At 50.8% G+C, this 23,587-nt stretch overlaps 2 protein-coding genes across 2 annotated transcripts; one reads left to right on the top strand and one right to left on the bottom strand.

Moving 5' to 3' along the window:
• The first annotated feature begins 624 nt into the window (after positions 1-624).
• FAM166A (family with sequence similarity 166 member A) lies at positions 625-13,145 on the top strand. Its single transcript, XM_035564586.2, has 7 exons — positions 625-680; positions 3,582-3,775; positions 6,410-6,705; positions 7,612-7,729; positions 8,682-8,776; positions 10,880-10,997; positions 13,057-13,145. The coding sequence occupies exons 1-7, from the start codon at positions 625-627 to the stop codon at positions 13,143-13,145; spliced, it is 966 nt and encodes a 321-aa protein (XP_035420479.1).
• TUBB4B (tubulin beta 4B class IVb) lies at positions 13,136-15,411 on the bottom strand. Its single transcript, XM_035564584.1, has 4 exons — positions 15,234-15,411; positions 15,017-15,125; positions 14,830-14,940; positions 13,136-14,344 (listed from the first exon to the last, which is right to left on the bottom strand). Exons 1-4 carry the CDS (start codon positions 15,288-15,290, stop codon positions 13,284-13,286), a joined length of 1,338 nt encoding a protein of 445 aa, XP_035420477.1. The 5' UTR covers positions 15,291-15,411; the 3' UTR covers positions 13,136-13,283.
• Positions 15,412-23,587: the final 8,176 nt, after the last annotated feature.

The following is a 23,587-nucleotide window of genomic DNA, read 5'->3' as shown; positions in this document are numbered from 1 at the left end:
GGTGTTGCAGTTTGTGGAAGTGGTGCTGGTGCCAACAGGTGGGATGACCTTGAAGGTAAGGACATAGCGCTCCCAACAGCAGCTCAGCACACAGAAGAGCTGGGCAGAGAGGGGCTGAACCACCCCACAGCAAGCACCGTGACTATGCCGTGTTGAGGACGGGAGCTCCTTTGCCCTGTTTGTAGCGAGGCAGTGAAGGTTTGTGTCCTCCTGCAGCTGGGGCAAGGAGCAGGCAGAGCAGGGCGGATGCATCCAGTGGCAGTGCTGCCCTCGCCGTACGTGTGCTGTGCGATGACCTGGGCGTGCACAGCACAGTGCTCCGCGTCTGCACGTGTGGGATGTGGACAGCAGTGTGAACACGGACACGTGCCGGGGCTGCTTACGGGGAACATCTGCTGCTGTCCCAAGGGTGCTGAGCCTGCAGGAAATCTGACAAACTCTATGAAGTTTCTGTGCTCATCCAAGATTTCCAGATCTTTCCTTTCTGGGAAAAGAAGAACTCGTCCAGAAAAACCTGAAGAGCCGTGTGGTGTGGCTGGAAGCACCACGGTACCCGGCAGCATCACAGAGGTTTCCCTGGTGACTGCTGCATCTCCTCCCTGCCACCGGAGCTGCCACTGTGCCATGACGGCCTCCAGGGAGAGCAGCCTCTTCCCTCCCGATCCTCACCACATCCCCGGGTAAGTTCTGAAGTTCATCCAAAAAGTCTGCTCATTTCCAACGCAAATACCTCTGGTTGGGATAGGATACGACTTGTGGTTCATGATTTTTTTAAAGACACTGATAAAAGTGCCATCTAACAGTGCAGCGAAGGAGACGTGGCTCCAGGGGAAAAACAGCACCTTATGGCAGGTATAATTAAAGACCATGACACAGGGCATTGAGGGGAACTTCAAAACTTTTTTTTTTCCCTTTTTTCCATTTATTCTAAGCTGCCAAATGTTTCCAGAGCTTCTGGGTTTTGGTTCTGAACTGAAATAATTTTTGCACCAAGGATGTCTGAAGATCTCCTTTGAATAAATATTTGCATGAACATGATTACGTCGTCGATGAATTGGGTAGAGCACAGTCCTCCGAAGTCTGTGACTGTGGGTAATTGTGATCTGGCTGATACGTAGTTGAGTTTTTCTTCAAAAAAAGCTTTCTGCAAAGTCCTCTGAAGGCCTTTGAAAGGAACAAAGCCGTGGTTGGTGAGAGGTGGGTTCCCCATGAACGAGCTATTGGTTGAAACACAAACACTGAAGGCAGAAATATGAGGACAAGCTTTGTGGTGAAGCAGAGGTGGTGCGTGGGGTCCCCTGGTGATCTGCCCTGCTGTGTGTGGTCCCCCGCACACGCGGGTGACCTGGAAAGGGCTGGACAGCCACCGAGAGAGAGCAGGCGGCTGCTGGTACAAAGTCACTTGGGTCAGTGAAGTCTGAGGGCACCTTGGGAACCCTCCCTGGGCAGGAGCTGGTGGCAGAAGAGGCAGCGAAACAGCACAGAGGGAACCAGCCCGCGTCCCGCATGGCCATGGGCAAGAGGGGAGGCTGAGCCCGAGCTGCAGATGAAGGCTGGAGCATGTTTCCTTCCTCAGCAATTGTCTGGTAGCGAAGATGAAATTGGTCCTTCCCATTACAGCAATGTGCAGGATTTTCCCGTTCCTGACCTCTGTGCCGTCAGAGCTTACCTAAGCGCTGGGGTTGGGTTTTTCCCTTACTCTTGCACTGCTGCAGTTGTCCAAACAGTGTGTGTGCTGCTGTGAGCTGTCGCCCTGCGTGCTGACAGCAGCAAGGAGGGAGCTGTGCTGCGCTTGCACCTCCCTTTTGGAGCCAAAAGCCTCAAAATCCTCACTAGCTCCCTCCTGTCTAAGAAGAGCCATTGCAAGTGGCAGATTTGAGCCCTAATACCAACACTGCAGCTCCACTGCTCCTCTCAGATTGCTGCTTCAGCTGCAGAAGGCGGGAGGAGGCACCAGCTCCTGCTGCTTGAGGCTTCCTTCCTCCCGTGCCCAGGGTCCTGCTGGGCTGGGTGTCTGCACGCAAGGAGGAGCTGCCTGCTGGGCATCGCTGCAGCCCGGCTCTGCTGCTGCAGACATCGCAGCCTGCAGATGTTGGGAGGTGCCGGCAGGAGGAGGAGGAGGAAGCTGACGCGTTGCAGCACCTCTCCAGCTGTCCCACGTGTGGGGCCTGCCCATGCTGGTGAATCCCCAGCACAATGCAGGCATCCAAACCACTCCAGCACCAGGCAGTGCTCGGAGGCGTTGGGAAGTGAAACGCAATGTTAGAGCGGTTTGGCAAGGACTTGGCATGGGGAGAAGGTGTAGCTCCACGTTGTGGGCCTGTCCTGGGAATGGCCCTGCCTGTCCCGGCGGAGCTGGGAGCGGTGCGGAGCGGTGCAGGGCCGGGCACAGGGCCAGGGCTGCTCCCTGTTCTGTGACGCAGCCCTGGGAGCAGGCACTGAAGGTAGGATTGAGCAAGGGAAAGGGAAATTGGGCACAGCCTCCAGAAAGCCACTGACTTGCTGCTTGCGAAGGGGTTTTAAGATCAATGGCTGCAACGGTGAACTACAGAAACGAGGGATTTCTCTGGTTTCTTAATGAGAATACCACGAAGAGAAAGTCAAACAGCCTGCAGGAGTCCTGATCTCTTCACAAAGCACCACGGCTTCTATCAGCAGCTCTTGTGATTCACTTACGTGGCAGATCCATTCCCTGTAAACCCAGACTGACTTGCCTGAGCTCCTCAGATTACCTCGCTTTTAATTGCTTATGAATTGAATCCTTTCTCAGCCCTACCATTATTTTGTTCATGATCAAAATCCCTTCAGCTGGCCTGTAATTATTTAGGCTGTGTCATTTTTTCTCCCGCTCAGCTTTATCGTCCCTGCGTAGTTTCTCTGTGTTGCAAGACGCATTGAAAATCAATGGGAAGGGGCCACCGAGCTCCTCCGGCAGCGGCCAGTAAAAGATCCTGCATGCGAAATAGGACAACTTGCCAAGTGCAAATGCATTGCTCTGCTGTCTGTTGTTTAAAGTATTTGGAAGGGAAAGTACTTACTCATCATCTTATGATCCTCATGCATCACCTGCCTTTATCCCCAAATACACAGCGGGATCATTGATCGAGTATTTCTGTCTATACATTGTGACTGGCAGCTCTACCTTCTGCGCTGATGGAATAATGTCACTGTTGGGAAACTTGGTGCTGGGAAGAGCTGGAGTTTGCGGCCTGTGTGGTGGGCTCAGGGATGGAGCCAGAGCTGGGCCAGGCCCCTTGTCCCCAGAACCACTGCAAAGTCACCTGAGGAAAGGAAGGGAAAGGAAGGGAAGGAGCAGTGCAGGTTGCTTTGGGTCGTGAGCCCATGCTGCTCCTCCCTATGAGGGCTCAGAGGTTACAAGTCACAATTCTCAGTTCTGCAGTTTGTGCTGAACAAGCGGCACTGGGAAATGTCCAGGCACAAACGTGCGGTTCAGGTGTCCCTGTGCCCACTGATGCGGTGCTGCGTGCCTGGCCCTGCTCTGCCCGGTGCACAGCGGCTCTCACGCCAATCCTCCAGCACAGGCCGCGGCAGCGACTGCTCTGTTTCGGTTTCGTCCCCAGCTATGAGGGCTTTGTCCCTCAGTACAACTATCAGTTTGGAGAAACCTACGGCAAAACCACTTACCGTCTGCTGACAGACCCCCACGTCCGGAAGAGCCCTCGCTCCATGCTGGCGCCGCTGTGCAAGCAAAGATTCATCGAGGACTTCAGCGGGACACAGGGCAGCCTCCAGCCCTACCTCCCCGGGCACCCAGGTGAGTGGCCTCTCATCTGCACCAGAATGAGCGCAGGTTTGGTCACGGTGAAGCTGGTGCCTGTCCACCATGGGATCTGGGGGAAGGGGAAGTTTTCCACAGAGCCCCCATAGTCCTGGTGTAGGGGCAGCTGGAGAGCAACACCAGCATGAAGCTGAAGCATGGCCTCAGCAGAGGGGCATCACTGGGCTTCTGGTGTTGGCATCTGGTGGAGCAGGGAGAATCGTAGACCCCTGATTATCTTCAGTTAGATGAAGAGAAATGATTTTATGGTATTTATGAACTTGCCACCCAACTCCTTATTCCAAAGGCTGTAGTCCCCTCTCTTTCTGGCTCTTTAGGGAAGATTGGCTTGTAGCACTCCTGCCTCAACTCTGCAAGAGGGCTCGTGTCTGCCCCCTCCTTTCCGTGCCCCCTTCTGTTAACCAGCTCCATCTCTTCCATCAGCTGCTTTGAGATGTGCTCACAGAGATTCCCAACACCAGGAATTTGCAGGACCCTCCTACCCAGCCCCTCTGAGCAGGGTGCCTGATGTCAGCTGAACAGGCCCCAAGTGACAGCCATGGTCTGGTCCATATCGGCCCCTCTCAGGGCCGTGCCCGTTTGTCATGTATCGTGCTGTGAGCCTCGGCCGTAGCTGTTGTGGGGCCCTATTCAGCAAGAGCAGCTCCGTGCAGGGTCTACGTGTGCCTGGGCAGGATCTGGGCCCTGCTTCCCTGGAGGCAGCCCCACTGAAGCGACGTTTCCTGCTTCACGCTGGGAATCGCGCCACGTAGCTTCTTGCAAGCTTTTGGCATTTCTGCTCTTCCCAGCTGTGTTTTGCAGGATCCAGGTCTGCACCACGCAGGTGTCGCTCACAGGCTTTGTTCCTGGATGTTTCCATTTGCATTTCCTTGGACTAAAATGTAGTTTGAATGGACCCAACTAACCAGTTGGCCTGGTTGCTCTCCATCATTACCCTGTCTTTGTTATTGTCCTCCCCTCGCCAGCCTTTACGTCACCCTCAAACGTCTGCGGCCAGGAGCTTGCCTCTGCTGCTCGCTGGTGAAATGCTGAAGAACCTGGCCACAAGAAGCGCCTTGTGCTGATAACTCTTCCTCCTGCTGTAGGGCTGTCCAATCCTCAAATCCTTCATTGTATACTTCCATGAGTACTATGTGGTGTTCTTTAAGCACAATATTTCACCCAACCGAGGTCAAAGAGCTCCCAGCAGTGCTGCATCTGTGGGTTTGCCCTTAGTGAACTGAGAGCCTGAAGGATGTTTCTCAAGGTCTGTTTTCGATAAAACCTTGTTGATGGGCACAAAGTACATTGCTGGTTCCTCTCAGCTGAGTCCTGTGTTGGATAGTTCCTGGAAGTGAGGCTGCACTCGGCTGATGGGGATGTGAACCATGGAGCTGCAGGGTGGCTGTGGCCATGGTGAGGGGTTATGGCACAGGCTGAAAACAAAGAGCTAGTAAGGATTTCTCAAGTACAAAATGACTTATTTTTTTCCTTTTATGGAATAACTGGTTTGTTGCATGAACAAAGTGTAGGTACAATATTTTCATTAATAATGTAAGAAATATAAAGACAAACCTGCTTTAAAATTTGCACAATAGATTGAAAAATCAATTCCATCAAGGATTTATTTTTAGTCTGTTGCTAGCCTGGGCAGCACTTGATAGTACTGTTATATAGAGAGTGCGCATATGTATATAAAATTTTATGAAGTTATATACCATATATATGCTTTATAACAAGATTAGAAGCAGATTTCAAACCCAAGCACCAGTCAGAAGCCTTACACCTGTACAGAAAGGGGCAAAAATCTACTCCTTGCTAAGAGCTGGGACCAGTGGCTTCCCACGGGGGCCTCTGCAGCCGCAGCCAGCGCTGGCCGAGCGTCTCTGCAGATGTCCCCCAGAACAGGGCAGTGGTGGTCAGAGGGCTCAGAGGAATGACCTATAGGAACAAAAATGGAAAGAATTTGGTTTGTTTAAAAACAAACAAACAAACAAAAGTCACGCATAGTAACAGTTTTCCAATTACGAAGAGGTTGTTGTGGGATGTAAGAGCAATCATCACGAAGGAGGGAGAAAGAGGCATGGCGCTGAGCAAAGCGTGTTAGGCAGTGCTGGGGCTGGAGGTGTCTGACAGGCCGGGGGAGCCATGTCATGGGATATTTTTAAGGGAAAGCCAGACAAAAGCTGCCAACTCGGCCATCCCTGGTTCATCGCGCAGACGCTCAGCACACACTGGCCGTGGGATTTTTTCCAGCCGGTGTCAGCAGCCCCGTCCTGGCCGAGCAGCCCCGATGCCGGTGCAGGAATTTCTTGTCGGGCAGGGGGGCTGTTAAGGATGCACGGGCACAGTGAAGGATGTGGGCTTTTTTCCTTGCTATTTATAACTTGGCTGGTGATATTTTGCAGCTTGGGCATGGTCTAGATCAAACATTAAACAACTGAACCGATCCTTGCGTAGTCTGTGCACAGCAGTTTGTCGGCTGGGGCTGACGGGTTTGTGCATTGGAGCCTGAGATGCTTTGGGTCCCCATTCCCCTCCCCTGCTCCAGAGGAGCTGGTTGGGGCCAAGGGCAGGTGCAATGGCGATGCTCTGGCCTCTCCTTCCTCATGCTCTGGCTCTGCCCCGCAGGGTACTTTCCCCACGAGAGAGCTGGGGCCATGACAAACTTTCCTGAACCGGTGGTTGGACCAAAGCCTCCCCTGCCAGGGCCGGCAGAGGAGCAGCTGCTGCTGACGCACATGGATCCCATGCCCTCTCACGACCCCAGCGAGCGTGCCCTAAGTGTGCAGCCGGAATACGGGTACCCACCGAGGGTGGCATGCCGTCCTGCCGTGCCATGGAGGCCATCGGAGGGGCAGGAGTGGCGATTACCTGAGCTGACCACATCTCGTGGGCTTGGCAGCACGCCAGCAGGACTCAGGCAGGTGAGCGGCCCTGGGGGGGGTGGGAGGCATGGGGAGGGCTGGGGGGCTTGGGCTTGCTGTGCTAGGAGGACAGGGGGCCGACAGGGAGCACACACAGCAGGGATGGTGAGGACCAAACGTTGAAATTGTTGGGAAATATCAAACTTGCAAGAGCATTTCTAGCAGTAGCCAATCTACATCATCATGAAATTGTTGTAATGGGTAATTACTCCTAATCACAAAGGCTTAATTTCTCACTCACATGCATTTTAGCTTCAAATCCCAGTTGTCAGATCTTGTGCCACACAAACCAGCCCTCCTGTGCTGGGCTCGTGGACCTCCTCCCACAGAGCAGTGTGCGCGCAGGGCACCTTTGGCCAGTGCCATCTTCCTGATTCCCTGCCTTCCCCAGCTCACCCAAATTTCCTACCTTCATTCCTCTCTTTGAAACACAGGCATTAGGATTTGACTCAATTACTCTGGGACAACAGGTTTGCTCCCCTTACTGCTGCTGGAGCAGGAGATGCTATTTGTTGTGGGGCAGTCAGCCAGGGCTGCGCAAATCCCCTGAGGGCAGAGATTAGAGATTTGCCGTATCAAAGTCAAAAGCTGCCTCGGATATAAAGCCCGAGAAGGTTCCTCCCAGCGCCTTGCTCTGAGAGGCAGCCCAAGGAACAGGTTTCCAAAGGAGCTCAGCCCCGAAAGCCCCCCTTGGTCTCCCGTGGGTATTTTGCAAACCCTGTGCACGCAGAGCACGCCTGGTAATTTGGCAGCAGCAGAAATTCTTGCAGTAGCTCTTAGTGGAAAGCCAGGGAGAAATGGAAATGGCAGCTGTGATTACTGGGTTCTGGCAGCGATTTAAGTGCTGGAGTCAAAGGAGGAAGCAGGTTTTACTGGTGTTTATTTTATTTCTGCTTTTATTTTGAGCCTGTAAAAATCGAAGGTGTGACTCTGCCAGGAGTGACTGAAGCTGCGGATGTAGAGAGAAATGATCAGCTACCAAAGCTGGATGTACCGAATGTGATCCAGCAGAAAGTCATTTCAGGTAAAAGAGAGGGTGGCCATGTGCAGCACGAGTCCCCGGTAGGAGGAATCGCATCGCCTTTAGCCCCTGTGGGAAACAGGAGCTGCATTGGCCACTTGTCCCCATGTGTCTGAACACTTCAGGGTGGAAAATGCCCCCACTCCCCTGCTCCTCTCAGCACAAAGGCGTTTCTTTGGGACGTGCAGGACGTGGGCTCTGCACTCTCTGCAGCAGCCTGACTGGTGTCTGCTACCCCCGAGGTAGTGATTTCTCTCCTAGGAACGTAAGAGGCTTTCCTGAATAACCAAAGCAACAAATAGTGTTGCACTGCACCTCACAAAGGTACAGAGCTCTTTCTGACAAGGCGTTGTGCTCCCTAACTTCTCACGGACCATAGCGACTACCATGAATGCATGGCGAAATATTTCAGACGGGGTGAAAGAGGGAAGGCCAGGCACTGCTAGTCTAGGAAGCAGTAGGCAAATTCCTCTCTCCAAAGCATTCCCCTGAAGAGAGGGAATTCTGGCTTCTTTTAGGTTGCACTTCTCTCTCCACTTCATCTCATTTTAACATTTTATGTAGTTTCTCTTTTATAACTGGTGAAAAATTGTTGGATAGGAAGGGTAAATGAGGAAGAGAGGTTGGAGACCTGGTTGTTAGCCCTTGCATATGGATGAAACTGGGTGAGAACATGGCAGAGCTGTTGTTTTAAAGAAAAGACTGCAAGAAAATGAAATGTTTCTGCCATACCTCATGAAGATCCCTGAATGGTTTAGCCCATTGAGTTTTCCCAGGGGATCATAACAATGACTGTCTCAGAATAAATCTTACATCCAATTTAAATGGATGAATTTAAGTGAAATTTTTCTTTCCTATACTCTGCCAAGATTTTATATTCGTCCTAGCTTCTTCCATTTCCAGCGTGATGGATACTTACACGATTATGTATGTTCTCTCGTGTCTTCATCCAAAGGGTACACCGGATACATACCCCGCTTCACCTGGATTACTGGTGTTAGCTACTTGCAGGGCGTGAAGAAAGCTATGGCTGAATTTGACAGGCATCAGGTAGATTGCATGCACAAATCTTATTTCAATGATATAATGTTGGTCTTGAGTCATCTGCAGCACCACAAGCAGTTGCATTTGCTGTAGCAGTATTGGAGCTGGGGTTATAAGTACAAGCAAAATAAAACGCTATTAGGTAACACGTTGAAAAAATCATGAGCAATTAAATTCTGTAACTTAATGTCCCAAGGAAACAAGGGAGGGTAAATGAGTTCATAAAAGGATTAAGCAAATCTATTGAGGGTTGGTTTAAGGGTGGCTATTAAAAATGCTGCTCTGGGTGCACAAATGCAGGATCCAGCTATCTGCACTCCCCTTATGCAATATATCCTCTGGTACCTGGATGGCAGTGCTGGACGGCTTCCTGGGCTTCTTGGATGGATATTCCTCCCTTTCAAGTGTTGTAGAGATTTTTCCTTTACTAACGTAACTTGTCTTAAAAGGATTTAGATCTTGTCATTTTCTGTGTCTGTCCCAAAAAGCGGAGAAATATCCCTATTGAAAAAAATCTCCTATTTTGCCCCCTTGCTGTAAGATTCCCCCCCATAAAGCCATATGACCCTCCTACATGGGAAAACGAGATCCCTCCCACGCCAATTAGCAGATTGCATCCAAAGCCACACGTTTCTTCCTGCTACCAGAATGGTGTGAGAGCCCCGGGATGCTGCAGCACCGATGGGCGAGTGCCGGTGAGCACTGATGGGCTCGGTGACAGCTCCTTTTAAAAGCAGGCTGCAAAATTTTTCGCCCTTTCTGGTGACCAGGATTCACTGTGGTGCCTTTGTCCCAGAGTGTCGGGGTCAGATGTGGGAAAAAGTCCAAGCCCGAAGGACCCCCTGGCTGGGAAGAAATGGCTCCGTGGGGACAGCGGCGGGGCTGTCAGGATCAGGATGCTCGGCAGCATCCTGATGCTTTGGCTGAAATGTGTTTCCTTATCCTTTCCTTCTGCAGTTAATAGAAACAGAAATAAAGCAAAGAGAACAAAAAGCAGACGTTATCAAAACCGAAAGTGCTGCTTGCAAATCACTTCTGCCCTGATTTTTTTAAGAAATATGTGCCAGTGAAGGAGGTGTTTCTCCATTGCAGGAGTCAGAAAAATTCAGGCTTGCAGAGGTTTTTTGCAGTGCAGGAGGCACTGATGGAATGAATGTAAGCACACTAAAAAAAAAATCACTCCACATTTCTATCTAAGATGGCTTCTGCCTTCAAGCCACTAATCTTCTGCCCTAAATCTCTGTTGCCCTAGGTTACGTGCTAGGATGCGCCACGGATCGTTTCTTACTGGCTGCATCGGGCAAAATAACGCAATCCTCTCGCTTCAGCGCTGCTCTGGGGAGGCAGGAGGATTGCACCGCTGCAATCCGTACGGTCACAGAAGGGTTCGATGGCCCCAGTTGCTCGCATGGCTCCGTGAACCCTCCCTTTACCACCGAGCAGGGTCCACGCTAATGAGGGCAGCGGGGCTTTAGTGAGAGCTTTTAGGGCTTTGCCACCTCAGGGATGTGAGACCCGCGCTGTCCTTCGGCGCAGCGTTAGCGCGGTCTGACCTCTGGGGCAGGTGATGGAGCCGGAGGAAGATTTCACTCTCCCTTCAGTTAACGCGCCCTAAGCCTTCCTCTTCCTCCTAGGCTGGGAATTACGGGCTAATCGCCGTCAGTGGGACGCACGGAAAAACAAAACCAGTTCGGGGGGGGTCACACCAAAACACCGATGTGCAGTGGTAGCAGAGGAGCGGACGAGGCACATCCCACTGCAGCAGGCACCGCTGGCTCTCGGTGCATCAGCTCTATGAGCAGAATGCATTCGGGACTTGTGGCCCAAGCCCAGATGTGATGGCCGCAGCGATCCTCAGCACCAGGAGCTGCTCTGGGTGGGTGGTGGGGGTGTACTGGCAGGACTGGGGCAGTAGAGGGGCTCCTGCCAGCACCAGTGGAGAGAGAACTTGATAGAGGGAAGCTGCAATGTAGCTTTAAATTAGAAGAAAAGGGAACTGGTAAGAGAATTGCTTCTCATTATCTCAAGTATTTCCTTTAATAAGGAGTCAAAGCACACGACTTGGGTAGCAGTGGTTTACAACTAATGGTGCTGGGTTTTGTTTTCCAGTTCCTGCAGAGATACCCGATTCACAGCTTTGGCAAGAGATTTCCCCAAACTTACTGGCCTAACAACAGAATTTACACCGGTGCTGGACTGATACCTTCCTACACGGGCTTCGTACCACGTAAGTTAATCAGCTGAATGAAAATGAAAGTCACTAATTACCATCGTTAAGTAGTGCTGTTGATAGCTGCAGTGTCATAGCAGAGACCTGGAATGTTCCACAGGGGAAGTAAACGTGCCGGGCTGGTGGAGCCGTGCCCTCACCTGTCCCCCTGCAGCAGCACCGCAGGGGGCTCTCACGGCTGCGTGGCAGCTTCTTCATCAAGGAAGTGATTCTGTTCCCAAAAAGCTTAAAGGGTGATTAAAAAAAAGCAAAAGGTAAATGATGCAAAGGGGTGGAGACTGCACCAAAAGAAGCTGTGAATTGGCATGAGCCATCGCAGGTGGTGGTGGCCCAGGCTTTGGGGGTACCAAAAAGGAGAGGTGTGAAGGTCGTTGTGGGGTCTGGGGTCTGCCCCTGAACCACGATGAGCGGTGTTTCAGTTGCTCAGCTAGCAACCAGAGCGCCAAAGGGACAAATATGAGGAGCTGTATTCTAACAGGAGGTTCCAGCGGGACTAAATGCTTAAGCACTGCTGATCCAGTTATCAGTGTGAGGGCTTCCCAAGCGTCCGATGGCCTGGAACTGAATCCCACAGCTGCCTCTTGGCCCCTCCAACAGGGCCCTGGGGACAAGCGTATTCTGCCTGCAGGGCAGTGCGCACGCCCTCACCTCGCGTTACAGGCTGTACGCAGGAAAAGAGGAAAAAAATAGTTACTGCTCCTCTTGGCTTCTGCCTCCACGCCCTGCTCTGGGAAAGGGGAGGTCGAGCACAGCAGCCGCTGTCCCCAGCGCAGGGCACCTACCTGTCCCTGTCCCTGTCCCCGTCCCAGCGCGGGGCTCTCGAGGCACTGCGCTGGTGTTTCCAGATGATCTCTTCCTCTGCACAGGGCTAGCGGGTAGGGCTGTGCTCACTCTGGAGGCCCTCAGGTTAGAGCCCCCCGGAGCAAGGCTTCTACAAGCCCCCAAGCAAACCAGACTCCGGCGTTAGTACTGCCCGGGCGGTTTGTCCTCTGCCAACATCAGAAACGAGGGCAACAGCCACAGCCCTGCTGGAGCAGGGCCACCGCTGCCTGGAGGGCTTTGGGGGAAAACCCTGGGGCCAGGGAATGCATAAGCACCAACTGCTGTAAGCGTTACCTCATGTTTTAAAAATCTTTTGTCATCTTTTCACCTACAACAGCAGTCTCCTGCGTAGGTCTGAAGCTGGCCACCTGGTTCTCGACAGGCTGATTTCCACCCCTGCTCGGGGCCATTTCAAATACTACTCCAGAAGGAGAAACTTAGTTTTTAATCCTTAGATTTGCTTTGCTAATAGCATTTTTCTTGACAGACAGCAGTGCTATTTAGTAGCAGGTAGGTATTCATGGTCACCTCCGAAGTGGGAAAATGGGCTATACTAACTTCTGAACATTTTTATACTAACTTCTGAATATTTTTATAACTTATTGATTTTAAAAAAGCCCATCAAGCTCTTTAGCTGCATAAACTGGAGCTCTTCAGCATAATTTATCTGCAGCAGTAGAGGCAGCACAGCTTGCTGCAGCTGTCTGAAGCCATGACTCGCCCTGAGCTCCAGCTCCCTGCTCGGTTGGTGCTGGTGCCTAGGTGCAGCCTGGGCAAGGGCAGCTCCCTTCCCTCAGAACCACCCACCTGCATCTGAAAGGCAAATTGCAGGCACCATTTTATTAGCCAGGCAGCCCAAGCAAGCTGTAGCTTCCAGCCACCTCCGTCCGAGCCTGCGCTTCCCTTCCGGCCAGAAGAGCTGCCCAGCTCCTGCTGAGACTGCAGCCCAGCCAGCTGACCCCGCACCTGTAACAGGAATCCATGGGCAGGTACCTAAATTTAGACGCAGGCTGGAGCCAGATTTCAGCCTCCATGTTAAGGGTACCCCCTCTGCAAGTACACTTGGTTACAGAGCAGCATCAGAGCATTTCTTCAATAGAGGAGCAAGTAGGACTGTTACCATATCCGGTGACACAAGCAACTGGTGTCCAGCCCAGCAGACAGCAGGGAGAAGCGTGGCTGCCATCAGCGAGAGGGCCGGTGCTCATGCCCCATCCCACTTTTTTTTTTCCAGACCTCCGTCACACCTATGCACTTACTTTTGGAAACGGCACCCGAAAAGCTTACCAAAAGGAACAAAGGAGACAAGCCTGTGCACTGTGAAAAATGCTTTAATGGTGCCTGTACAGCATCTGAAGTGACTTTAAGACAGGAAGAGGAACACAACACAGACAGGAAGTATTGAATGAAAGAGTTCATACAGCTTTAAACAAAATTTACAGGTGTTCATATGCATAGCTTTTACTCTGCCTCTTCCTCAGCCTCCTCCTCAAACTCCCCCTCCTCCTCAGCTGTAGCGTCCTGGTACTGCTGGTACTCAGACACCAGGTCGTTCATGTTGCTCTCAGCCTCTGTGAATTCCATCTCGTCCATGCCCTCGCCTGTGTACCAGTGCAGGAAAGCCTTTCGGCGGAACATAGCAGTGAACTGTTCAGAGATGCGTTTGAACAGCTCCTGGATAGCTGTGCTGTTACCAATGAACGTGGCAGACATTTTCAGGCCACGAGGTGGAATGTCACAGACCGCTGTTTTAACGTTATTAGGAATCCATTCAACAAAGTAGCTGCTGTTTTTGTTCTGAACGTTCAGCATTTGCTCATCGACCTCTTTCATTGACATACGGCCCCTAAACACAGCAGCTACAGTCAGATAGCGGCCGTGACGTGGGTCACACGCAGCCATCATGTTCTTTGCATCAAACATCTGCTGCGTTAGCTCTGGTACGGTCAGAGCACGGTATTGCTGGCTCCCACGGCTTGTGAGTGGGGCAAAACCAGGCATGAAAAAGTGCAAACGGGGGAAGGGAACCATGTTGACTGCCAGCTTCCGCAGGTCAGCATTAAGCTGGCCTGGGAAACGCAGGCAGGTGGTAACACCGCTCATGGTCGCTGACACTAAATGGTTCAGATCACCGTATGTTGGCGTAGTTAACTTCAGTGTTCTGAAGCATATGTCATAGAGTGCTTCGTTATCAATACAGTATGTTTCATCTGTGTTCTCCACAAGCTGGTGCACCGACAGCGTGGCATTGTAGGGCTCTACTACAGTATCTGAGACTTTAGGGGAAGGTACAACACTGAACGTATTCATAATTCGGTCTGGGTACTCTTCACGAATTTTGCTGATTAGGAGGGTACCCATACCAGAGCCAGTACCACCACCAAGAGAGTGAGTCAGCTGAAAGCCCTGGAGGCAATCACAGCTTTCTGCCTCCTTTCTTACAACATCTAATACGGAATCAACTAATTCAGCACCTTCCGTATAATGGCCCTTTGCCCAGTTGTTTCCTGCTCCGCTCTGACCTGGAAGAGAGCCATTTTCATATTAGATTACGGTCACTGCTTCCTGCTTGCAAGCAAAGCTTAAGAGCATCAGGCTACGGCAACCTCCCACAAAAGCTTTCATTTTATCATGCCTTGAGCTGCGGTTTCACAGAAGCACCTCTAAAATGACTCTGTATACCTACACAGAAAGCATTCAGTGCCCGGCGATGCGTCAGCCCTTTCATTTCTCCCTGTATTCCCGAGGAATAATGGGACTCAGAAGACCAACGACCTCTTGCGCCTTCTCGGACCTGCCCTCCTGGCAGCTGCCACCGTGCACCATCCGCAGCGCTCCGGTGACTCCACACCCGTCACCAAGCACCAGGATTAACCCCCCTCCCGGGGCCGCGCTCGCCTTGGGAGCATGTGCAGCGGGGAAGCCCGCAGTGCAGCGTCCCTGCCCGCCCCACCCCACCCCGAGCCGGTTACACGGCAGGGCCCTCCCCCGCTCCCGGCGCACTCACCGAACACGAAGTTGTCCGGCCTGAAGATCTGCCCGAAGGGCCCGGAGCGCACCGAGTCCATGGTGCCGGGCTCCAGGTCCACCAGGACGGCGCGGGGCACGTACTTGCCACCTGCAAGACAGGGACGAGCCGTGACTGCGACGCCGGGGGGCGGCCGTGGGGGTGGGGGGCGGCGGCCGGGCCCTACCTGTGGCCTCGTTGTAGTACACGTTGATGCGCTCCAGCTGCAGGTCGCTGTCGCCGTGGTAGGTGCCGGTGGGGTCGATGCCATGCTCGTCGCTGATCACCTCCCAGAACTGCCGGGGAGAATCGCGTCAGGGTCGGCCCCGCCCGCCCGCCGCAGCCCTGCCGCCCGCCGCCGCCTCCCCCCCGGCCCCGGCCGCGGTCCCGGCCCCTGCCCGCACCTTGGCCCCGATCTGGTTGCCGCACTGCCCGGCCTGCAGGTGCACGATCTCCCTCATGATGGCGGCGGCACAGCGCACCCACGACCAACGCCACTCGTCCCCCAACTGACTGGCTGCGCGAGGCGACCGCCAACCCTTATATAGCAGCGGAGTGCGCGCGCAGCATTCTATTCCCCGCCCGAGCGGCCGTCCGCGGCGGCCATTGGCTGATGATAGCGAGGCTCTGCAAATAGGGAGCTCTGATTGGTCGGGGCGCTGTCACTCAAATCCACGTCCTTCTTCGTTCCGCCCGTTTGTCTGTTGATTTTACTGTTAGGCAACGGGCCGCCACGAGCGCCCGCCCTGCTCGCTCAGCGCACGCCCCGATTGGCTGAATTGAATGATTGATGTCGGGCGTGATTGGCCGCCGGCCTCAGCGATGAGCTCACGCCATCTGATTGGACGACGACCAAGTGCCCTAGTAACCGTCGCAATGACTCCGCAGCGGGCCCTGGGCGGTGGCTGGCGCAGCCGCCTATTCCCGAAGCCCCCTGCGCACTTTGCGCAGCGTGGGCGGCCGCTCCCCCTCGCCACCGGGGAGGGGGGCGGTTGCCGCGGCAACCTCCGCGGGCCGTTCCCGCCGCGGGCCCCGCGCACCCCCCCCCCCCCCCTCACGGCCGGGCCTTCCTCGCCCCCCGCCCTCCTCAGGCCCCGGGGCGCCGCAGCGGCGCTGTGGGGGCAGGGAGGCGGAGTGCGCAGGCGCGGGCTGCGGCGCCTTTCTAGCACTTTCTGGCGCGCAGCCGCCTGAGGCGGCGGGGGCCGGGCGGGCGTTGTCATGGCAACGGCGCCTCACGCCCGGCGGCGGGAAGGAGCCGGGGGGGGGCTCGCTCCGTGAGGGGGCGCCGTGGCCGCGGCCCCGTTCTGAGCCCCGCGAGCAGGCGCAGGAAGGGCCGGGCCGCGCGTTTCTCGTTCGGTGCGCAGGGTGCTGGCGCACCGGTGGACGTGATAAATAAATCGATGCAGAACCGTGGGGGTTTCCCCACGGCACAGCTGAAATGGCGTCTGAGGAGAGCTGCGTTAGGCGACACCTTTATCCTGAGCTGGCTATTTGCGGCCCAGCCCTGTCATTAGGCAGCCAAACATCCCAAGCCGAATAAATGTCTCCCTCACTTACCCTTTCTCTGTCTCATTCTGCGGTGCTGTCGCCTTCCACCGCCCAACTTAGTTAGCACATTCTTGCATAGGCGGTTCATCTGTTGGTCAGGGCTTCTACAGAGCATACTTTGACTGTTGTTTTAGCAGAGCCTTTTTATGATTATACACATTCATTAAGGGTGCCAGCGAGGTCTACAAGTCCTAGCATCTCTTCTTGTTTCATAATGGAGCTGGAACTTGAAAGAGGCTCCTAATTGGGTGCTCCAAACCTAGCTAGTCGCAAACTGGTGCCTTGATGTGGGGGTGGATTGAGGCAAAAGTAGCAGTTGACCTCGATTCTTTCTACACAAACAGCACTCTGCGTGTGGTTCAGGTGTTCATGTAAGACAGAGCTACATTATGACTTGTATACATATCACGATCTACACTTGGATAACAATAACCCAACTGTTTCTGTGACGGGTCAGGTGAGGAGGTGAGCAGGAGAAGAAGAGTATCATGAAGACTTTTGCAGGAGATAAAATAGCCTCTGGTAGTTGGCTTGATGCAAGGGTATGTGTGAATGATATTTCTGACATGTAAACAACATACACCTGCAGAGATGCTGGAAGGAGCCCAGGAGCACTCGGAGCAGCCCCAGAAGCACCTGGACAGCCCCCGGAGACCCTGGAGCATCTGGGGTAAGCTGAGAGCAGCTCCCGCAGCCCCGAGAAGCCCTGTGAGAGCCCTCTAGATAGCCCCAGAGGTGCCCAGGCAGGACTAGGAAGACACAGATACTGCTCATCCTCCACATTCAAAGCCAGAAGGTAGGAGGTTTATGTAGTTTACTTAAAGATAGCTGAGTAATGCAAAGGTATTAGGGCCCAGATCCATCCCACATAATTACAGACATTGAATTGAATTGCTCTCTCTGGGCTGCGTTCACACCAGAGCCGGTGGAAGGGGATGGCTCAGCCCGCTCCATCTCTGAAAAGTCCTCTGACAACACCTCTCTGTGGTCCGTAGGGGTGTTTGTAGTAGCCAAATCCAAAATGTCTGTATCTTATTTAAGTACCAAAGGCAGCAAGGATCAGTCTGGACCAGATTTGCTCAAGATTTCATGCGCGTGTGCAATAATCAGTAAAGACTGCTTTTCATCCAGGATGTCATGCCATATCTTCAGAATAACAAAGAACAAATGCCACCTTCTTTCTGATTAAAAAAGATGGAAGGGAGTTTTATCTTGCCTGTGTTTTGCTGCTTGCAGTGTTCTGCTGTCTAGGAAAGTACATTCAGCACAAATTAAATTATTATCAAGGCCTGCTCAGAGCAGCGTTAGCAAGCATCTGTGCTCATGAAGCCCTAGAAAACTCTCCCTAAAAGCAGAGCAGGGGGAGACACTGCAGGGCCAGCCGGAGGTTTGCTGGTACAAGTGCTGCTGTATTTCATGCAGATACAGGGCTTTTTTTTTTTTTTTTTTTTTTTTTAATTCCAGCCAGAAAGCAGAGGACTGCATATCAGTGACAAAGATGTGTTTCCTCACTTCATTTGAAATTATGAGACTTTGTAGCCTATGCTTCTGCCAGCTTGTGCTTGTGGTTCAGCCCTTGCTGCCTTTAGTGTTGGGGAAGCTGTTCTGTAATGTGTAGAGTGAGAAATGGTTGCCACCCCCAACATCCCAAGTGGTAGCAAAAAATGGAAATACTCTGCTCAATTATGATGTCCGATATCTGGCTCCTAAATGGTAGCAGGATCATACCCAGCAGAGTAGTGATAATAGCCCGTGGGGTAGCTAAAACTTTGCTCCTGTGATTGAGACTTCAGAGGTTTCCCTGGGAGATTCAGCTACCTAAAGATCTATGGATCGGGAGGCATTTCAAATTATACATGCAAAATTTATTTTTGCTATTTCTATTCCAGTCAGTCAGTACTTCTGTTCCTAGCTACATGCAGATCCACAGGAAATGACAATGCCATTTTAAATACTTTTGCATTTTTTAAATTAAAGTAAAATGCCCTTACTTCTAAGCTCTCTGTGAGGAGGAACACAGCCAAGCTGCCAGGAGTCTCTATGGAGAGCTGCTGGAGCTGCAGACCATCTTAGCCCTGTGACTTCGAGTGCTGTGGCAGCCCAGCAGCCTAATTTGTGTTACCAGAAGGTGAGCTGGCAAGTAGCGAGGCACATTTCTGCCAGAACCTTGTCTCACATAAAGCATTCCTTCAAAGGCAAACCATCTGCACAAAACTGACAATTCAGCAAGGTCTGGGAGAAAAAAAAATTGCAAATTCTATGGCCCTGCATGAACAAAATGATAGAGCATGTTTCTAAATGTCGTCCGTTTAGTGGACAGTCTGCAGAGAGGAGCTGCTGTGGATTCCCAGGGCAGGGAAGCAGGGGCAGTTGGAAAGCAATTGGATAGCACAGAAGGGAACAGCTAGAGCAAGTTGGGGAGAAACATGTCTCCTACATCGTTTCTTCCATTGAAAACATCTGCTTTAAATGGTATTTGATTTCTTTGGAAGCTCTTCTCAAACGTTGCTGCAAGTGACAAGAAAGGAGGCCTTACCTCATTTAGATGCTTCTGAATTTCCCATCTGTAAGTTTGCTGTATGAATTAATGGCTGTAACAGGGACACTAGAAAACATTAGGGGCTGCTATTACCAGGCCAGCGTCCCTGGGTTTAATCCAGAAGAAGAAGTGTTAGTGAAGTTAAAAGTAAGCTGGAATTTGTGTTTCTATTTAATTATATATTAGTTATTTTCTAACTTTTAATTGTTCTTATGAACTTTTTGTGCTGCTTTCAGCATGGAAACATATTTTGCTGTGAATACAGTTGGTTTGAGTAGAGTGGAGAGATACCTTTGTTAACCCTTGAGTATTGCCTCCCTCTTTTACTGAACCACTGTTGTTTGTGTGTTATGGGGTACTTAGAGATGATCCCACCGCTCAGCCAACCAGCAGGCAATGGCTGTAATTCTTGTTTTTACACTTAACCAGCGGGGCAGCAGTCTGTGTCTCTGAAATAGTGTTCTTGTCTAAACTGAGCCTAGTATCTGGGGTAGGGTTGGGGATGGGGCTGGCAGGAGCCCAAACAGAAATCACAGAACTAATTCTGTCCATGTAGGTAAAAATCTGAAGCTCAGAGTTCAAGAGAGGGGCACTGCAGAATAAATGTGAGTGGAAGCCCTCTTCCCGAACTGAAAAGTTTTCAGTGGTGGTGTTCCAGGTTTATAGTAAAACTGACGTATGGCATGGGTATGGGCGCACGTTTGTCGTTCTGGTCCTTCTGATTGTTATTTCTAAAGATAAACAATACTTTATTTTCTAGAAATTATTGCTCTCGAGAGATTCTACCTCAGATGGATCTTCCAAGGAAGCAGCTATTAAAGGTGAGGGTCTGCTTCCAGAGACTGGTGAGTGAGAGGTGCAGCTGCAGGATTCCTGGCTGGGAACAGTTGGCTGGGATCAAGCTACAAGTCCGTTCAGGCCAGTATCTTGTCTCTAGTGATCAGCAGCCAAAGAAGAACAGGGCAGACATATTCGGATGTCGGGGTGGTTCCAGCAATTCTTTACCCATAAGCAAGCATCTTTTTGTTTTATAGCCCCAGTGGATTGTTTTCTTATGAATTTATCTAATCACCTTTTGGAGCCAAATAAACCTTTGGCATAAGCAACCTCCCGTCATGATGAGCCCTATGGTTTAACCACAAGCTGTGTGGAAGAAGAGCTCCTTCCATTTGGCTTCGTGATTTCTACGGAGCTCCTCAGTTCAGAATAATCCTGTGGGCTTATTACTTCAAAGCTTGCACTTGAGAGTCTTAAACATTGTCAGTGATTACCATAAAATCAAATGTAATGCTAAAGCATCTTTTACTTGACATAAATGTCAGTATTAACTGGCAGTTTATATCTCCCGCATGTTTAAAGCCAGTGAACTTTGAACATTGCTCCCGTGTTTTCCTCATTCAGTTACACAGTTTCACTCTGTACGTTGTCCAGAGATAAGCACTGTAAGTATCACCTTCTTTCACTCAGGAGATCTGTTCCTCCAGAGAATTTCCACTGAGAAGTGGTGACTAATTTGATCATGAGGTAGGCATATGGTAACACCCCCTGCTGTGAACAAAAATAAACTTTCCTTCACACAAAAGTTGATTTTATCATTCCTCTTTCTCTCTCCCATCTCCTCTACTTCATTCCCAGTGCAGTCCTCTTCCTATTAGGGCTTATTCATTCTCCTTCTCATTTCCAAAAGACCCTTCATGCATACTCCATGCTAGTGCCCATCTCCCTGCACAGAAACCTTCTCCCACTGATGCCGCAGTTTCTTAATTCACTGATTAGGACTGCTTTCGCCTCCCACATATAGAGAACCTCCATACTGCAACGAGCCTTTCATCTGTGTCCACATCAGCAGTCTCCTCGTCATGTTTCCAGACAAGCCTGCTTGCTAATTTATTTGATTTGTGGTGGGACCAGCGACTGGCTGCATTGGAGGTTTCCTGAGGCTTAAGGCGCTGTCCTGCCAGCCTCCCTCTTGTGACTGATCCCCGTCATTACAACTGAGGGGAACAAGAGCTTACGCTATCAGTTTATCTTTCTAAGATCATCCTATTGCAAGAAGACTCTTTAATATCTCATATAGAGGGCATAGTGGAAGCCAAGTCAAAGACTCCTAGTCTCCACTGCGTACTGGTACACACTGGAGAAATTGGCTATGCTACACTTTAAAAACCTCAGAGCACTTGAATTCAAGCATCCACTAGCCTGGGTTTGATAGCATTGTAAAAGGACTTTTATTTTAAGATAGCTGTGGCAAAAATTGGTGTTTTGCTTATCCCAATCTTAATTTGGGCTTGTTCTACTAATAGCATTTTCATCTACTTCAGTGTGTTCTGAATTAGCTCTTGAAGTAGGAGTGATAGTCCATGAGGTAGGATATAAACATCATATGGCTTTCTACTTCTCTGGAAGATAGTCAGATACATGATCATAGGCATGGCATAAGAAAAAAATGTACAAAGTACTGACCCGTCTCCAAATTCAGCCATCATGAAAGTCATTGTTCTGCTGGATTCACTCCACCAGTGGTCTCGGTTTTCAAGTGATTTCACTACTGGCTGTTAAAAAACCCCCAAACAACTGAAATGAGTGCAAGCACTGCAGTACTTGGTGCTGTACATTGTTTCTAGACCTTCCCCTAACTACTGATCTGGAAATCTTCACAGGCAGGACAGTATCTGGAAGAGAGGAAGAGTTACAATCGCTGCTTTAATAATGGGAAGCTGGAGCTCAGCCAGTAGGACAAGTTTTGCAAAGCTCATGCAGCATGCCGTTCTCCCTGACCTTCTCATGACTTGCCAAGATCACCTATGGGTAGGGAGTCCATCTCTGTGAAATCCTGATGCGTTGGTTCATCCACAGGCACCATACAAAATACATGTTTTGTATCTCAAAAAGCAGAACTTGGCTACAGCCTTGGTACAGTCAGGTACCGAGAGAGAGGTTAGGACTCTGTTTAGGTTTCTCTCCTACAACCCCAGGGAACGTGGGTGCGTCAAAACAGGAAGAAGAGAGCAACTCTGGTCCTGTGGTGGTGGACTTGCTACTGCACAACTGCACTGCAGGCAATAAACCATTATTCATCTCAATCTGTGGGGTAATTCATTGGTACCAAGTGGATGGAATCTGCTGGCTGGGAATCCACGATACTTTGGAAATGATTCAAACTGGAAGAAAGACAAGGAACTAATATACTCCTACGAGCATGCTGAAGTGAAATTTACACTAATAGTCATCAGGAGGTCAGCTAAGTTACTGTATTTCTGGAGCTAAAGTAGACAAACCTCGTCCTAGTGTCTAATACATTTGATTTCTTTCTTATTGATACTTGCTGACAGCAGCAGAACTGCAATTGCATGTGAGCAGACATCACCTGCCAGAAGAGCTCTCCCATCACTCAGCCCAGAGTGAGAAGGGAGGGAGCTACGCATAAACATACAGAATTTATGAACAGTTAGAAAATCCTCATTATTAATCATTTCCGCAGTTAAATATCACACTGTAACTAAAGGCTGCAAATGTCTTTGTTTCAAAGTAAGTGAGTTGATCTGGAATCTCCTTTTAAGTAGATTTCTGCTGTCTAGGTAATCTGGGGATTAGTTCTGCAAATTTATGTAGTGCTGAGATGGTGGAGCTGCTTCTGTAGGAAGCTGGGAGAAAGGAGTAGGTTACTTTTATTAGTTTCCATTGTCCCTGTAGGTTCCCAATTTTGCTTTTTTTTAAAAAAATTGTTCTTTTTATGACTAAACCCCCACATTAGGGCTTTTAAAATACCAGTCTAGCTCAGTGTCTAACGAATGCATCTGTAAATGTTTTTTTTTTTTTTGTTTCTTTTTTTTTTATTGCTGGGTAGAAAGAGAATGTTATGCACTTGCAATACTGCCCATCTGAAGCCCAGTTCACCTGGTAACCCTGGCTGCTGGGGGCTGCCTGTTGGAATGGGCATAATCATTACAGGAAAACAAATTTGCCTGCCCACGACTGGTACCACAACGGGCAGGCAGTAGGCCTGCAGCAGGACACAGCAGTGGCTGTGTTTGGAAGAGGAGTGGTGGCAAAGGAGGGAGCGGAGCTGCCACATGTGGCGTGGGGACCACTGAGGGAAAGAACTTGAGCCATCAAAATATTCTTGTTGTGCCTTTGTTAAGAACAGCAGCTTTTAGCTCAAGCGTTTCAGAATCTGCTCTAAATCAAGCAGTTGTGGTTGTCTTCATATTGCAAAGTCGTAGTTCGATGTCAGCTGGTGGCTGAGGTGTCATGGATTTAATGTGGAAAGTTAGGTCCTCTGTGTGGGCCCTCACTCAGTGCAGGTCCATGGCATCTGTGAGGCAAGAGCGAAATGTCAGGAGGACACGCTGAGCTTCTTGCCTAATTACTCCCTTGTTATCTGCATGGAAGTCCCAAAGCGTCTGAACAAGAGCTTGGGGAAGTTCCCTGCAGAGTTCTTTCTCTTGGAACCTGTCATCTAGCATTCAAAATCAAGAACGAGCATAATGACTGAGCAGGCCAGAACACCTGCGCTGCTGGTGTTCCTGGCATCTCACCTCCTTATTTCCATTTCTGACAGTGCTACCACGGGATTCTTTCTGGGCAGCTTGCAAATCTCAGCCTGGAATCCCACGGTTGTCCTATGTGCTGACAGGTCACAGAGCTGGAGTGCTGTTTTACAATTGCATT

The sequence above is a fragment of the Cygnus atratus genome, chromosome 19, assembly GCF_013377495.2.
Source record: "Cygnus atratus isolate AKBS03 ecotype Queensland, Australia chromosome 19, CAtr_DNAZoo_HiC_assembly, whole genome shotgun sequence".
Classification (NCBI taxonomy): Eukaryota; Metazoa; Chordata; class Aves; order Anseriformes; family Anatidae; genus Cygnus; species Cygnus atratus.
Note: the sequence above shows the minus strand (reverse complement) of the source record. Positions and strands in the feature narration are given on the sequence as shown.

Bases quoted from the DNA above. Each gene is read 5' to 3' on its own strand.
- FAM166A (XM_035564586.2), top strand. From the start codon at position 625: ATGACGGCCTCCAGGGAGAGCAGCCTCTTCCCTCCCGATCCTCACCAC. The intron at 681-3,581 runs GTAAGTTCTGAA...TTTCGTCCCCAG, and splicing joins GATCCTCACCACATCCCCGG to CTATGAGGGCTTTGTCCCTC. The intron at 6,706-7,611 runs GTGAGCGGCCCT...TTTTATTTTGAG, and splicing joins CGCCAGCAGGACTCAGGCAG to CCTGTAAAAATCGAAGGTGT.
- TUBB4B (XM_035564584.1), bottom strand. From the start codon at position 15,290: ATGAGGGAGATCGTGCACCTGCAGGCCGGGCAGTGCGGCAACCAGATC. The intron at 15,126-15,233 runs GTGCGGGCAGGG...TCTCCCCGGCAG, and splicing joins GCAACCAGATCGGGGCCAAG to TTCTGGGAGGTGATCAGCGA. The intron at 14,941-15,016 runs GTAGGGCCCGGC...CCTGTCTTGCAG, and splicing joins GTACTACAACGAGGCCACAG to GTGGCAAGTACGTGCCCCGC.